The sequence below is a fragment of the Diabrotica virgifera genome, chromosome 1 (genome assembly GCF_917563875.1).
Source record: "Diabrotica virgifera virgifera chromosome 1, PGI_DIABVI_V3a".
Lineage (NCBI taxonomy): Eukaryota > Metazoa > Arthropoda > Insecta > Coleoptera > Chrysomelidae > Diabrotica > Diabrotica virgifera.
In genome coordinates this window covers 49,482,135-49,499,560 of record NC_065443.1, presented here as the reverse complement: position 1 = coordinate 49,499,560, position 17,426 = coordinate 49,482,135, and the positions used below count along the sequence as shown (strand labels likewise).

Here is a 17,426-nt window from a genome sequence, read left to right as displayed (position 1 = left end):
AGAATACCCTCAACCAAGTACACCATGGTACACTTTTCACTTTTAGCAAAGACTGCTAAAATACTTATTACAACCAAGTAGCCTCTATCCAAGTTGGAGATAGTAGTACTAAAAAACTATTCATCAAATGTGGGGTACAACAGGGCTGTGTTTTGTCACTCAGTCACCCAGTTTTAATCTGTACTCTGAAGAAATCTTTAAGGAGGCTTTGGATGACAAACAAAGGGAGTAGGTAAGACGGGCCTAGGAAAGTTGGTCGAGAACACTTAGTCGACGGAAAATTAGTCGACAACATTTGGTCGACAAACAGTTGATCGAATGCACAATTCATCGAATGTACAATTCGCCGACGAACTTTTGGTCGAATAGATTTTTCATCGACAGACTGTTATTTATTTATTTTTAGGATAAAGGGATTAATGTTGACAAACGACGGATTATTGGTTTTTTTTTGTTAAGTGGAATATTGTATTATACATACCTGAATTTATTTTTTTTTGGGTTAATTTTGTGGGGTTTGTTAATTTTATTTTCTAAATCTTACTTATTTTTAAATTTAATGAAAAAATGGCCTGCGGTGGGAGAGTAGACAGCAAATATAAACCGATATTTTAATTAGTGATGTTGTACCGCTCTTCTTTTTGGTGTCGGCGCACTTGCGAACGGAGCATTTTCGGACAAGTTAAATTTGGGCGCATTTGCGGACAAGACGAAATATGCGAGATGCTGAGGTAAATAAATTGTTAGGGAATCGAGGCATTTCCGTATAATGAATTTGACCGCAATAATCAGACAATATCAATAAAAAAGTAAAGAAATCGTGAAAATAAACTTCCCTTCACACTTTATCCAAGGCCTAGGACTGGTAATCTATAAAATAATTTTTTTGATACGGTACAAAAAAACTAACTTTATATATTGGCGTGTTTCCGCCATGTATTATTTCCTTTGGGTCTTTGTCAACGAAAAATCCATTCGATCAAATGTTCGTCGACGAATTGTACATTCGATGAATTGTTTGTCGACCAAATGTTGTCGACTAATTTTCCGTTGACGAAGTATTCTCGACCAACTTTCCGACACCGAATAAAACCATAATGCTAAACAAATTAGAAGCATTTGAATTGTAGTGCTATCGACGAATTCTAAAGATATTGTAGGCTTCGCACACTTCCAATGAAAATGTTCTTCAAATGATGAATTCAGAATGTCTGCTCCTAAACATCATATAGACAAGAAAAACAGAATACTTCGGCTATATAATTAGATAACCTAAGTGCCGTCTACTTCGCCTCATGTGGACAAATACAAGGAAAAGTGAAGGGAACGAGATGAATTGGTCGAAAGAAACTTTCATGTTTGCGTAATATTAGACAATGATGTGGCTGCACAGTAGAAGAATTATTTCGCACAGCAGCCGATAGAAAAAGGTTTCAGGAACTTGTAAACATGATGACGGCCACGTCTGAATACGGACACACCTAAAGAAGGGTACTTCTTTAACTTAGCAAAAGAACAATATTTATTATAAGGTATAAGCTCAAAAGCGAAGTTTAAAACATTTGACTAACAGTAAATCAACTACGAAAATGAGGATAATTTTTGGTGGTGCAAAATTTTCGCGGTTAAGTTTCTATATATATGTATATACCATTAATTAGTTTTCACAATATACTCAATTGTTACATAACTCTATAAACCTTGCTTTATATGTATTACTTACAGAACAACCAACGCTAATATAGCATATATGCCCATATTAACGAAATAGAAAATACCACTGTTGATATTTATTGTTGCATTATATATTTGAGGATAAATGCTCATAGAAATCATTCCTACTACACTGTCTAGAACACCAGAAGCAGCGTAAAGTTTTCCCAATTCTTGGCGCTCCACCATGAACGACATTAGTGCTCTAATCATCGATCCAGCAAGCCCACCAAAACAATGAGTAGTATATGCTGAAATGTAAAAAGAATATAATAAGTAAAATAAATAAGTAAAAAGGATACTTCTATCTCCCAAGTTCGTTTGATGTCATCTGTGGGATTTCTATGTGACTACAGTATAATAAACTGCTTAAAATGTTCTTAGTATTTCAAAAGCTACAAAAAAACACATGAATACTCATGTGTATAGAAATATCAGGTACCACAAAACGAAGAACAAACTTGAGAGTTAGTCCAGGGCGCATCTGTTTTGATATGGACGTTTAGAGGTGACTCATATTTGTTTGCAGAAATTTCTTGGAATTAACTCAAATAATAATAATTGAGTTATTCTTCCACTCAAAAAGGTCCGGAACATTGTGTAAACACAGTCAAACCCGCTTATTAGAATACCTCTTAAAGGAATATCCCAGTTTAAGGAATATAAATTTGAGGTCCCGAAACGTTTACGTTTCTACTAGCGACCAATGATCGGTTATTAGAATATCCCACTTATAGAAATACTTTTGATTAGCACGAAGGCTATTCCAATAAGCGGGTTCGACTGTAATCAAAATGTCAAAAAATTAAGGAAAAATTCGATTTTTTTCTTCGTTTTTTGATTATAATTTTAAAAGTATTCACTTCCGAGAAAAGTTGCATTGACATATAAGTTGTGTAATTAAATTTCCTACAATACAGGATTGGTTAAAATTTTAAAAAATTGTCACTTTTGTTGCAAAATTGCAATAATTGCTAAAAAAGCATAAAAAACAAGTATTTGCATTTTACGTTTTCAACCATTTATTCTAAACTTTGGGACCTTCATATTTTACCCAGAAAAACTTTATGATAAAATAAAACAATACTGTAAATTTCATTAAAATCTGCTCAATAGATTTTACAAACTAAATTTTGCAATACAGCTTTACAGCTTTTTTGCAACTCTGCAACCGGAAGTCCGAGATTAAATTTTTCTTTGGGTTATAATATAAGCTCTCATGTGCCATTTTATCTGTTTTAATAACGGAGGAGTTATATTCGCGGACAGACAGGCATTAAACCGTAAGTTTATATTTGTTCGCCTCTTGCTAAGACGTGTCGAATAATACATCGCTTGTACTATTTCGGGACGTTAAAAGAGTACTTCTGTTGCAACGTTAGAATCAGAAGTCCGAGGTCAAATTTCTTATCTCATTTAATATTGTCCTTAGGTTATAAGCTTTCATTCGACACCTCAATTGTCATTATATCGGGTATTTTGAAAGTCCCTGGGGCAGGCGTACATGGATAATTCAACGTTTTCACGTTTTTTCAAAATGGGTGAAAACAATATCTTATATCTTATTTTTCAACCCCATCTGTGGCTCAGTAGTAAAAGCGCCTACCTTTGGACCTAAAGGTCGTGAGTTCGAATCTCATCTGGGCAAAGAATTTTTCATTTATTAAAAATTAAAGAATGAAAATAGTTTCTATCCTTGTGGGATCGGTACTTACCGGAGGGACCGCAGACTTTGCTAAGTAAGAAGACATTTACTCAACACACACTGCACATTATACTAGGTACCCAATTGCATAAATTCACTGTACCATGCCAATGGTCATAAGTTCTCGAGAAACATAGAAAAATAACTTTTCCAGGAAACGTATTTTAGTAATTTTGATAGGTCTTCTTCTTCTTTTTGTGTAGACATGAATCTGCCTTTTTTTCAATGTGCCTCCAGGAAGCTGTCATTCCATCGTTTTCGTGGTCTTCCCACTGATCGTCTTCCTATTGGGGAACCGTCTCTCGCCGTCCTTACTACTCTATTTGTTGTCATTCGGCTTATGTGGTCGTTCTATTCAACTTTTCTGTTTTTTACCCAGTTGTTAATCTAAAATAGTGTTATTAATGTTGTCCACCTTACATCTCCGTCGTATATCTGCACTTCTAGCTCTATCCCATAGTGTCTTACCATCGATATTTGGAAGTGTTTTCATCTCTGCTGTTTCCAGCATTCTTTTTGCCCTTTCTGTATTAGGTCGTGTTTCTGCCGCGTATGTCATTATTGGTCTGAACACTGTTTGTAAATTCTGCCTTTCACTTATTTTCCAATATTTTTATTTCTCCAAATTGTTTTATTAAGGCAACCTGCGGCTCTGTTTGCTTCATTCACTTGATCTTCCACTTCTCTTTCGAGATTTCCGTAGCTAGAGAGTGAGATGCCTAGATACTTAAACTTCACGACTTATTCTACTATCTGACCCTCCAGTTTTAATTTTCACCTTATTAGATTTGCTGTTATAACTATGCATTTAGCCTTTTTTGGGGAAATTAACATGTTAAATTTTCTAGCGGTTATATTAAATGGGTGCAGCATACATTGTAAATTATCTTCACTTTGAGATTAGTATTGCCGCATCTGCATAGCAGATTATTTTAAGTTGTTTTTTTCTCTTTTGGTATCCTTTTTTTGTTCTTATTTTTTATTATTTCATCTATGATCAAGTTGAACAATAGAGGACTCAGGGAGTCTCCCTGTCTTATCCCATTGCCAGCTTCAATTAGGTCAGTTAGTTCTTCATCTACTTTTACTTTTATTGTGTTGTTCTGGTAGATATTTTCGATCGTTTTAATTATTCTCAGAGGTACCTCTCCATTTATTGCGTACAATAAATGGATAACGTCCTTTAATATTTGGATCCTGTCTAATGCCTTCTTAAGGTCTACGAAACATAAGTATGTCGGTTTGTTGTATTTTAATGATTTCTCTTGAACCTGCCTCATTATAAGTATACCTGCCGTTCCAGATCATGCACCGACGCTATATTTATGATGATGCAGGTTGTAGGTAGCAGATGTAGGTAGTGACCACAGACCTTTCACACCTAAGAGAGTGGCACCAACACAAATAAAAATCAGAGTCTTCTTCTTCTTCTTCTTCTTCTTCTTCTTCTTCTTCTTCTTCTTCTTCTTCTTCTTTTATATAGGCAGTACTGCCTGCTTTTCTTCAACGGTGCCTTTCATTCTGCCCCCAAGTTGTCATTCCATCTTTTCCTTGGGCGTCCTATACTTCTCCTGCCTAACGGTGACTTGTCCCTGGCTATTCTAACTATCCTTGATTCAGACATCCTGCTTATGTGCTCATTCCACTCTTCTTTTCTGCTCTTTACCCAGGTATTTATATTGTCTACCCCACATATGCGTCTGATTTCCCCACTTCTTACCCTATCCTGTAGTCTTTTTCCAGCAATCCTTATTAAGACCTTCATTTCGTTGGTTTCCAGATGTCTTCGTGTTTTGCTTGTATCTGGTCTTGTTTCGGCCGTGTAAGTCATAACTGGCCTGATAACTGACATATATTCGGGCCTTTGTTTCCAATCTTAGGTGTTTGTTTTTCCAAATTGTGTCGTTTAGGCATCCGGCCTTTTTACTGGCCTTAATTATTTGGTCTTTTACCTCTTCTTCGATATTGTTGTCGGCTAATAAATTAATTCCCAGATATTTGAAAGTCATTACCTGTTGTATAATTTGATTGTCTAACTCCAATTTGCATCTTATTGGTTCTTTGGCAATTACTAAGCTTTTTGTTTTTTGGGCTGATATTTTCATATTCCTTTCTTTTGCGTTAATGTTGAACTCGTGCAATAATGTTTGTAGGTCGTCTTCGCACTCTGCAACCAACACGGTGTCATCAGCGTAACAGAGTATTTTTATCTCCCTATTGCCCATTTTGTACCCTCTTTTTTTCTTCATTTGTTTTATTATTGCATCCAATAAACAGTAGAGGGCTTGGTGAATCTCCTTGCCTGATTCCTGTGTTTGTTTCTATGGGTTCTGTTATTACTCCATTGACTTTCATTTCTATTTTATTTCTTGCATATATGTTTTATATCGGTTTTATGATATCCAGTGGTAAATTTTTCTCATATAGTAGGTGTATCACATCTTTTAATTTGATTCTATCAAACGCTTTCTCTAGGTCTATGAAACAGAAAAAGGCTGGTTTGGTATATTCTAATGATTTCTTCGCTATTTGCCTTATTACAAAAACTGCATCGTTACATGATCTTTCATCATCGTTACAGAAAAAGAATATTGGAGAAGATTGCTGAGAAGGGAATATTAGAAAAGGATAATATCGAGGAAAGCTGGGAAAAACTCAAGAGTAACATTAAAGCAGCAACGGAATTACTTAGAGAGAGGAAAGTAACGAATATTAACACATCTAAAAAGAAAACCCCATGGTTTAGAGAGGAAGTCAAGATAAAATGTGAAGAAAAGAAGAAAGCCTTTTTATAATACAGAACAAAACAAACACAACAGGCATACAACCACTATAAACGAATCAGAAACGAAACAAACACTTTATTCAGACAAATAAAAAGGGAACACTGGGAGAACTTCTCAAAACAAATGGAACACGACTTCCACAGAACACCAAAGGAAATATGGAGGAATTTTGATAGGTCGCCTGTTTGGAATAAGAATGACGTAACTGCAAAAAGCCAACTTTCTCAGGTAAGCAAAAAAAATCGATTGTTAAATAATTTAAATAGGGATTAAACGAGGAGTAATCGTCAAGGAGCATCGGCATGACGTTCCTTCTTAAAATTTTGGCTTTTATTTTTGTCCCAATTGGTTCGAACTTCATTATATTAATTTAATCCCTCCATTTTCAACCTTATCTACAGTTACGTCATTCTTCATCATAAAATTTTTCTGGACAAAAAAAAAAACGATTTTTAAATATTTAGTATGCCGTTTATTCTTACAGCGATGGCTTGTATTTTCATCCCTATTGGTCCGAATTTCATTATCTTAATTTAATCCGCCTATTTTAAACCCTATTTACAGTTGCGTCATTTTTAATCTAAAACAAGATCTAAAATGGCGCGTATTTCAATAACGACGCAACTACCCTGTAGTGGCTCAGCACATAGTTACAGTTCCGTCGCTTTTGTCAGGGCCGTAGCTATAGACCGGTCTAGTTAGACTCAAAAATAGGAGTGAGGCTACAATAATTACCATCAAGCTGAAAATTGGCAGGATTGTTCAAAATACCATCATAAATGAAATCTAAAAAGTCCTCATAAATCCGACCCCTGCTAAAAAATTTACGCGGTGTCAAAGGTCACCAAATATGGTTTTTAGCGATTTTCAGCGAAACGGTAAGTTTTATCGTAAAATTAGTTCTAACAAAAAATGTAGATTAGATAATTATCTATAAAAAATACCTTAATAGTTTTTTTCCTAAGAGGCACTGTTTTTGAGATACAACGATTCAAAGAGTTGAAAGACTTCTAATCGTCATAATATAATATGTATTAGTACACCAGGTGTATACATCACTGAAGCTGTAATACAAGTAAACATAATATTCTATGGTCAACTTAACTTATATTACACATAATAATATCTCTATCAGCGAGGTTCCTACAGCCTCTGCCGCTTCTCGCATTTCGACCGCCATCGTTTTCTGTCCATCCATTCGTCTTCTTTGATGGCTCTATCTTTCATGATGTGCCGTACATTTTCTTCCCAGGCAACTGAAGGTCTTCCCCTTCTTCTTCTTTGGTGTGGTATGTAATTTAAAGCTTTCTTTGGCCATCTATCTTCATTCATTCGTTTCACGTGACCATACCACACTAGTTGTCTAGTTTCAATTTTATCTACACTGGAATATACAGTATGTGTCCTCCTTCTAATATCTTCATTCCTGATGTGATCTTTTTTAGATATACCACACGCTCTCCTTAGATAATCCATTTCTACTACTTCTATTCTTTTCCTATCTTTTTTTGTCATCTGCCAAACTTCTGCCCCATAAGTCATAATAGGCTCTACCAAGGTACGATAGATTGTCAATTTCGTTTCTTGCCTTATATCTTTAGACCACAGTAGAGAGCTCAGAATGTTTACCGCTTTTTTGCCCTGCTGCGTTCTCTTTTCGATGTCTCTTTTGGTAGTGCCTTCTTTAGATATTATAGATCCGAGATATTTATATTCATTACATCTTTTCGTGGTTCTAATTTCTAACTCTGGATCTTCTTCATCATCCCCTATTTTAAGATACTCTGTCTTTGACATATTCATATTGAGGCCCCACATAATAATATAAGATTATAAATATAATAATGTTTCTACTATACAGCTTGCGGTCTACCGAGGAATGCAATGTATAAGCTGTATTATATTACAATACTAACAAAAAATCTTTACAAAGTGAATGTAAGGCGAAAATAATAAGAATTATTTGAATTTTACGGCTTTATCCCAACAAAAATACACAACAAAATACAATAAATGACAAAGTATTAACTTATAATAATTCTTTTTATTTATGCGCCTTAGTTCAATTTGCAAAGATGGGTTTTGTCGGAATAAACACGTTCGTCAGCTAATCTAATCACCCTACCTATTCTCTTCTCAGAAGGGTTTGAACATAATAATGAAAGACAACTTTCTAGGCAAAATGTTTATTGCTAAGTACTAATAAATACTTATGCAAATTACACTGTAATTTTCCTGGGTGGCGAAATCCTTCAGGTAGATGACACCCTCGAGGTATTAATTAGTCTTGAGTACTACTCCGGAGTGAAAATACGTGTTAAACCTATATTTTTTTTATCGTGTATTTCGTGTTATTTTCATTGTTATAACAAAAATGTCAGAATATTGTTTTATTTGCGCTAAAATTTTAACTGAAGGTGAAATTGTTACCGTTGAACGTGGTATAAAAACATGAATTAATGCAAGTACTGAAAGAGCTGATGGATTTTTTTCTTAAACAGCAGAAATCTGTGACCATACATGTGGAGTGTCGTAAAAGTTATACTCGAAAGTGTTCTATTGCTGCAGCTATTAAAAGACAATATGAAAAACAAGAAGCCAGTACATCGACCAAAAGTACTCCTCTTACTAGAGCACGTGTAAGTGACCAGCTTTTTGTTTTAAAAAACAATGCTTATTTTGCGGCCAGGAATGTAATGAAGAGCGTGAAAAAAACCCAGGATGAACAAGAAGAAGAAGAAGAAGAAGAACAAGAAAAAGAAGAAGAACTAGAAGATGAAGAAGAGGAAGAAGAACAATGAGAAGAAGAACAAGGGAAGCAGAAGTATTAGAAAATTATGAACCAGTTTGATAAATTTCCCTTTTTTTTTTAATTTATACCGCTTTATATAAAGTTTTATCATTTTTAACCCTTGCCAATATCAATTATTAAATAGCTTTAAATTAAACAGAATCATAACAGATCCGTGGAATAGGCCTACTGGGGAAACCACGTTAAAAGAACGCGCTAAGTACACTACCTCAAAGGTGGTGTGGAAACGTGTGCGCATATTATGACGATTACCACTTTTTAAATCGTTATATCTTAAAAACGGTGGCTCCCAGGAAAAAAGTAATAAGGCATTTTTTTATAGATAATTATCTAATCTACATTTTTTGTTAGAACTAATTTTACGATAAAACTTACCGTTTCGCTGAAAATCGCTAAAAACCATATTTGGTGACCTTTGACCCCGCGTAAAATTTTTAGCTGTGGTTGGATTTATTAGGACTTTTTAGATTTCATTTATGATGGTATTTTTAACAATCCTGCCAATTTTCAGCTTGATGGTAATTTTTGTAGCCTCGGATGCGTAAGTTGACCGGAGTACTACCATGTGTGCAAAGTGTACATCGCACACGGGCGGCCGATTATAGGGGCGGCCAAAAGCAGGCCACTGATGATAATACTTTTTTTAAAACGAAAATAAATTCAAAAAATTAAATAGTAATGATTCAGATATTTCTATAAACTCTAATATTCCAAACAATCTAAACAAAAATGCCAGAAAATGATATTTATTATATGAACTGCCCTTTGGCAGCTGTAGTCATAAAGTAGTTAAGGGAATGCTTTTTAGTTCAAAGTAGCTGGCGGATTTCGGACTTTAAGATATTTTTTTTCTTCGTGGCTCATATGCGATTTTTTCAAATTCTGAACTTTTATGATTTTTTAAGAGAGTACGATAGGACAATAGGATACTTTCCGAGAATTTAGATAAGTGCTTGTTAAGTTGCTCTCATTGAGTAATAAAAAAGTCTTTTTTATTACCAGATGGTATAAAAAAATCTTTTTCATTACTCGACGGTTGCTGTTATGATATTGTTCCTTTATGCTTATGTATTGTTATGGATAGGGTTATAGTTCAGTCTAAGTTAAGAATTTCGCTTTTCGCGAAACGCTTTTCTTTTGCACACTACTGTATTTCAAATAGGCCTGGGTCCCGCGTACAAAAAAAAAAGTTGTTTAATAGCAAGCTGAAAACGAGTTAATAGCTTAACAGTGTCTAGTCGGACAAACTTTAATGTACCGGAACAGTTTTAATTGTGGAACAGTTTAAAAATTTGGAACGTCAGATTACGAAAACGTCCCATGTATTTTGTCGAACAGAGCATCCAATTGATTTGTTACCCTTTCATTAAAATCTCATGCAAAAATCAGAGTGATAATATTACTAACCAACATGATTCCTGTCATTTGACATGTTCTTCGTGTTCCACTCATTAAAATACCCAGTTGGTGAAAACCTTAGACCATAAAAACTGATAGACACGCCGTAATACTATTCACTCGTCTCGAGGAGTGAAGCCAACATAAAACGATTCACACAGCTGTGTGTGACGTCAGTTTACGGCAGAAAACGTTAGAGATTAAAAGTGTTTATAGGCGTTGTGAATTAAAATAAAGTATATTTTCTACATCCAGTAACAAATCAAAATATGTAATATTTGACCCTCCACATATGTTAAGACTAATTTGCAATACTTAAGGTTATTTAGGCCAACAAGCATGTTCATGCTTTTAAGACTTTTTTTTACGTTCATTTCATTGTAAGTAAACTGAAATTGTAAATTATTGTAATAACTATTGATTTGAATAAACGTATATTATATTACAAAATTTTGTTGACGGGAATAATAAAGCGATTAAATAGAAATATTTGGAAGAATTAGTAGACATTCAAGAAAAGGAAGGCCTTCATCTTGCAACTAGGATAACCCGAAGGCATTTTAATTGGTATAAGGAAAAAATGAAGGTGAAATTAGCTGCCCAAACATTCAGCCAAAAAGTTGCTAATGCAATACATTATTTGAGAAATAAAAGCTCAAAAGAATTTGTACGTAGCGAAGCTACTCAAAATTTCATTGAACATATCAATGGTATTTTTGATATTTTAAATAGCCGAAATTTATTGGCAAAACACCTGAAATCCAGTTTACAGCAGCAAAATAAACAAGCGATCGATTTTTCAAAAAATTGAAGAATCTATAAAATACCTTAGATCACTTAAATGTTCCAACAATGGTGAACCACTATAATATCCAAGCCAAAGAAAAACGGGTTTTATTGGTATGATCATTAGTTTAAAGTCACTAATGGTAATTTAAAAAAATTACTTCGAGGGTATGAATGGAGGTCTGAAGTTCTTTCGGCCTATAAACTTTCTCAAGATCACTTAGAAGTTTTCTTTATTTCTATTAGGAGTCATGGAGGTTACAACAACAACCCAACGGCAAAACAATTTAAAGCTGCATATAAAAGACTCTTAATGCACACAAGTGTTACAGGATCTACCCAGGTTAATTGTATAGAACAGACATCTTCCATAATTTTAGCAATGAGCACAACAAATACTGTGAAAATGAAAACAGATGATCATCAACTCATTGACAACTTTATAACTGATGAAAATAATAGGGAAACAATAACTAGTAACCATGATTATACTGTAAATAATTTAAGTTTTTCAAAAACATTGTCATCATATGTTTTTTATGTTGTTGACTATATCGCTGGGTTTGTAGTTAAGAAAGTTGAGAAAACAACCTTCTAAAGACGTCATTCGTATTTGCAAAATTGCTGAAAGCGAAATTAGATTTATGTACAATTCAAAAAAATTGAACGATTCTAAATTAATGAGAAGATATGTACATACAAAGAACATATGTTTGATCATGATTTTGAAACAAACCATTTGTTTAATCTAATAAAGATAATTTGTTTCCATTAGATTGCAACATTGCAACAAGTTTCCATTGCAACATCAGATTGTACCACGAAGGTGAAAAACTAAATAATGTAATAAGAGTTAGAAGTAATTTAACAAAAGCTATTTTGTTTTGTGGTCAATAAATTAATAGATTTCCTACATATTTTTTCACCTAACCTGAAACTTCCACCCAAAAGAAAATTACTCTCCTTCAAATGTATTTTTGATTATCAAACAAGAAGAGATATACGAACGATATAATATGTACCCATGATACAAAGAATACAGAAGATATAATCATGCGCATGACGGTGAAGTGGGCGTGTTTATATGGTGTGACGTTGTGACGTAAGTGGAGAGTGAAAACATAATCTGGCTTTAATTTAGCACGCTTAATGCCGTAAGAAGGTGTCATTTGCTTTTATTTTGAATGTTTTCTTGTGTTTTAAGAGGTTTAAATAGTGTAATTGTGTGTTTTTAAAACTTTCGATTACCGAACTAGTATTTTTATTAGTGAAGTGTAGGTTTACCATTGAATTTTTGTAAGCGAAAGATACTCTTTTCGTTATTTAAAGATGAGGATAGATTAAGAAAACTGAATAAAAACTTGCGAAATCAGACAGTCAGCAAAAAAAGAAAAATGTCAAAAATAATATTGTATTTTTTTTTAATAAATAGACGTCTTTTTATTTTTTATATTAGCTACATATTTAAATTTACAATCTGCTTCATCGAAGCTATAAGTAAATAGTTTAAGTGATAAATACATGAGGAAGAAGCTGCCCTATGACAACCCTCCTATTAATTTTTTACATTAGATAGTCTCCTTCTTCTTCTATTAGCTCTATAACTCTGTGAGTTTTTTCCTCTTTACCAATGTTCTTCCATTCTGCCCTGTCAGATGCTTTCCTTCGCCACTGCCTAATGTTCATGGTTTTAAGATCTTTCCCTATGTTGTCTATTCATCTTTTATATAGGGTCTTCCTCTTAATCTATTTCCTTGGGCTTCCATTTCTTGATTACTTTTACAGATCGATTATCTAGCATTCTTTCCAAGTGACGAAACTAGTTTACTCTTTGTGACTTTACAAATCTTACAATATCTGGGCTTTGCATTAGTTTATCTAGCTGGTAGTTCATTTTAATTCTCCATGAACCATCGTTGCAATGGGTGGGCCCAAATACATTAGATCATAAATTTAATTGATTAGGTCTGTTGGTCAGTTGCAATCCGGGAGGAGCGTTTAGCAGTCTTTCTTCATCATTTGGATGACTTCTCAGTCCATCAAAGTAGTTCTTTGTGATTCTTTGAATTTCTTCCTCTACCAAAGGTGTAGCTGAATCCTTGTGTAGGGTTTTATTGCTTACATACCAGGGCGCGTTGAATATATCATTCTCAATATTTTTACTGGACTCTTTACTTTATCTTGATATTTGATGGCTTTGAACAACCCCAGAGGACACCATAGGTCCAAATTAGTTGTATCATAGATTTATGCAGATGCAGTTTATATTCAACGGCGAGTTTTGATTTTTGACCCATTTGTTTTCTTCGCTTAAATATTCTTGAAAATTCAATTTTTCCAATTAATAATTTTGCAGTTAAAAAACAGCCAAAAGTACTAAATACCTCATTTGTTTTGAAGCACGAAAACATATATTATTATAACAAGTGACCATATAATTATTGCAAAGACTTAAAAAAATGTTGTTACATATGTGACAAGGTTTTTGTTACATAGGCTGATTATATGTATCATTATAATCAGTGTTTTTACCCCTCATATTTTTGTGAATTGTATGGGCTTATTTTAATAACGTATGTAGGTACCATTTAAAAACATTACGATGTTTAATTTCTAATTTTAAATGTCAATAAAATGTAAATATATGTACATGATACATAAAACTACTTTTATTTATTTGTATTATAATCGAAATAAAATCATGCTGTATCCGCTAATAAAAGAAGTTTTTAATAATTTCAGCAGACTTTTACATTAATTAGTTTTAAATACCAAAGCCTTGATTTAATATCACCAGTTCTGAATGAACGATGGGCTCCCTTGCTATTTAGTTCCTGGCCCCAAAAAATACTTAATCCGGCGTTTAATATAACACTCATCGTAAAAAAAATAATAAAAACATTTAAACTAACGAAATTAAAGCAGTCCTTCCTTGTATTTTAAGAACGCCACTCTCCACTGACGTCACTGCGCAGAACGGGCGAGACTTGGTCACGCTGTTGACCATATCTTCGTCCTCATTGTATCATGATATGTACCTACTTTTAAATAAAACATTTATTTTTACAAAATTACTTTAAGTCAAAAATATTTATTAATTACTTTGCTAAATTATTTATCTTCCATATTTTTTACAAAATATTGAAGTTATATTAAAATAAATCTAAAATTGGGTAATTTTATTAGTGCTTTGCTAAGGATCCAAACGAGTTCTTGCCGTATTGTGACGTCACTTTCGCGGAAGGTGTTTGCTTCAACGGTTCGGTACAAGGCGTGTCTATCAGTTTTTATGGTCTAAGGTGAAAACACCAGTCTGATTTCTGCATGAGAGTTTAATGGAATGGTAACAAATCAATTGGAAGTTGTGTTGGAAGGGGGCGGCAAATATTAAGTTGCACACGGGCGGCCTACATTTTAGCGGCGGCCCTGGCTTTTGTATCATCTGTACACAGTATTTTAGAAGTTAATTACGCAATAAACAGGAATTGACAAAATTTGCAGTTACGTCATTCTTGTTCCGGACCGTAAAATCTTTTAAGAATAATTCAATCTTACCTGCTATTATAAAATAACTATTAGTTGCCAAAGCCAACAGAAGACTTGTCACAGCTTCCATTGAATATGAAAACACGATAAGTGGCAATTCTTTGATTTTTAGTATCTTATACAAAACTGTGGTCCCAAATACAGTCCCCACAATTAATAAAATACTGTTATAACAGCTAGCGTACGTAATTTGTGGTAATGTCCAGGAAACTTTTTGCCTTACATAAAGCGTTTTGAGAAGAAACTCTCCCCTAAACGCAAAGGAAAAAGCTCCAAGAATTGCCGTAAATATAAGAACGTAGTGTCCTCCTTCTCTCTTCTTAAATGGGACTTTTAAGATATCTGTGATCTTTAACATCGGAATTAGTTCTTTGCAAGATGGTTTCTAAAAAAATATAAAGAATAATAACTATGGATATAATGAAAATAGAAATAAAGTAATTATAAATATTCTTCATACTGATCAATCATGTCATCATCAAATAGGGAACTTGACATTTTTTTTATTTATTTATTTATTGTATTTGTCTACATATAGAAACAACACATACCAAATAGCAACCCTCAAATTGCAATATTTAATTTACAATGAACATTTAAAGTTGTGATCGCCAGCTATCCATTTTTTTTGGCTTAGACTTACCGTCATACTGCCAGACACATAAGGAATACAAGTTATCAAGTTATACAAAACAGGTTTAAAACAAAGATAACAACTAAAAGGTATTAAGTAACACTAAGCTTAACAACTAAAACAACTAACTACCAAAAGTATTAATTAAAAATGTTTAAGGGAATTATAATGATAATTTGCTGTCTTTTAAAAAGTTAATTAAAGAGTTGTATACATCTACAGAACCAAGTGATAATAAATATAGTATATTCCAAGGAGTTGCTACTTTACATTTTAATAAATCATTTATTAATTTAGATGAGTAAATTGTATTTTTAGAACAACCAAAAAATATATTATCTAAATCACTTTCCTCTTCACAATGCTCACATTTATCATTATCCAAAACCTGTATTTTAAATAAATGCTTTGGATAACATGCGTGCCTGAATCGTACTCTAATAATAGAAGTTATGTACTTTCTAGAAGCTCTACAAGACTTGTACCAAGGAAATTTGGGAATATCGGGCTGAATTAACGAGTATCTATTTTGATTCACAAAAGAGTATTCCTTCCACTGGTAGCTCCACTCCCGATGCAGTTTTGACTTGAAAGAGATTATACTATCAGTCAGTGTTATTTTATGTAGAATACTGGTATCGGATGAAACGCTTTCTTTGGCTAATAAGTCGACATACTCATTATGTTCAAATCCTGCGTGTGCTTTAATCCAGATAAAATGTACATTGATTCCTTTGGTTAAAAGATTTTGTTTAATATGTTTAATTTTATAAATGTATGGGCAGTCTTGGATGTTTGGGGGTCCATATTTACCAAGAGATTTCAATACTGCTAAGGAGTCAGACAAAATTATAATATGGGCGAAATCAAATTCAGCTACATATAGTAAAGCTTCATATATTGCAATAGCCTCTGCTGCATAAATTGAAGTCTCCGGTTTCAGTTTGAATTTCTTTTCTATATGTCCCGATGGTATAAAAAAGGCGCATCCAGTTCAATCTGCAGATTTAGACGCATCGGTATATAGAGCTATTGACTCATTGTAATTGTTCGTTATGGATAAAAGAATATTTTTATTTAAATATATGTTTTCACTATAATTTGGTACAATAATATCTGTAGGAGAAAAGAAAGAAGAGTACGCGTAGTTTTTGAATAAGTCGTTCGTTTTATCTATATTTTTAAGAGTACTATATTTTGATTATAAGCTTCACACAGTAAGGGAGATTTCTTTTTTTGCCAATATTTATTGGTTAGATCATGGCAACTCAAAATCACTATTTTTTGGTATAGAAGTTGGTTAAGTAAGTATACTTTCATTAAATATTTTTTAGACAAAAAACTTCGTCTTAGATTTAAAGGAGGTTCCAAGGCTTCCAAATATAAAGCTTGTACTGGAGTGGATCTCATAGCTCCTAGACATACTCGTAAGACTGAATTCTGTAAAACGTTGATTTTGCTTAGTAGTGCATTACTTGCTGATCCATACAAAACACTACCGTAATCGAAAATAGATCGTACGTAAGCTTTATAAAATAATAAACTTACTTCAACATCCGATCCCCACCAAGTTCTATTAATTGATTTAAGAAAGTTTATTCCCTTATTACACCTGTTTAACATGTCGTCAATATGTAACTTCCAGGTCAATTTTTGGTCGAGTATTATTCCAAGATATTTAATTTTATTTTTAAAAGAAAATTTATGCCCACCTAAGGTGATTGTGCTAATATTAGGAAAGTTATGTCTGGTAAATAAACAAACTTGTGATTTACTGCATGATAATTAGAGACTGGAAAATATGCACTAAAAAATGTCTAAAATATGCATGCAATATGCATTTTAAAACAAGCTGAATATGCACAATTAACATGCAAATATGCATTTATATATGCACTTATTTTTATATGAATAATTTTATGGTTTACGTTAAATACATAAATAAATAAAAAATAATAAAAATAAATAAATAGGTTTGAATTTAAACCAAATTGTATTATTATTTCTTAATATATTTTTTTAACTTCAGGTTTTGTGACAAATAAA

At 33.1% G+C, this 17,426-nt stretch overlaps 1 protein-coding gene across 1 annotated transcript in view; it reads right to left on the bottom strand.

Moving 5' to 3' along the window:
* Positions 1–17,426, bottom strand: part of LOC114324742 (proton-coupled folate transporter) — an 87,220-nt gene that overhangs the window by 1,805 nt on the left and 67,989 nt on the right. Inside the window, exons 5-6 of the mRNA XM_028272574.2 lie at positions 14,756–15,131; positions 1,724–1,964 (exon numbers count right to left, since the gene is read on the bottom strand). Coding sequence (XP_028128375.1) covers positions 1,724–1,964; positions 14,756–15,131 — 617 coding nt within the window. The remainder of the gene's footprint in view (positions 1–1,723; positions 1,965–14,755; positions 15,132–17,426) is intronic.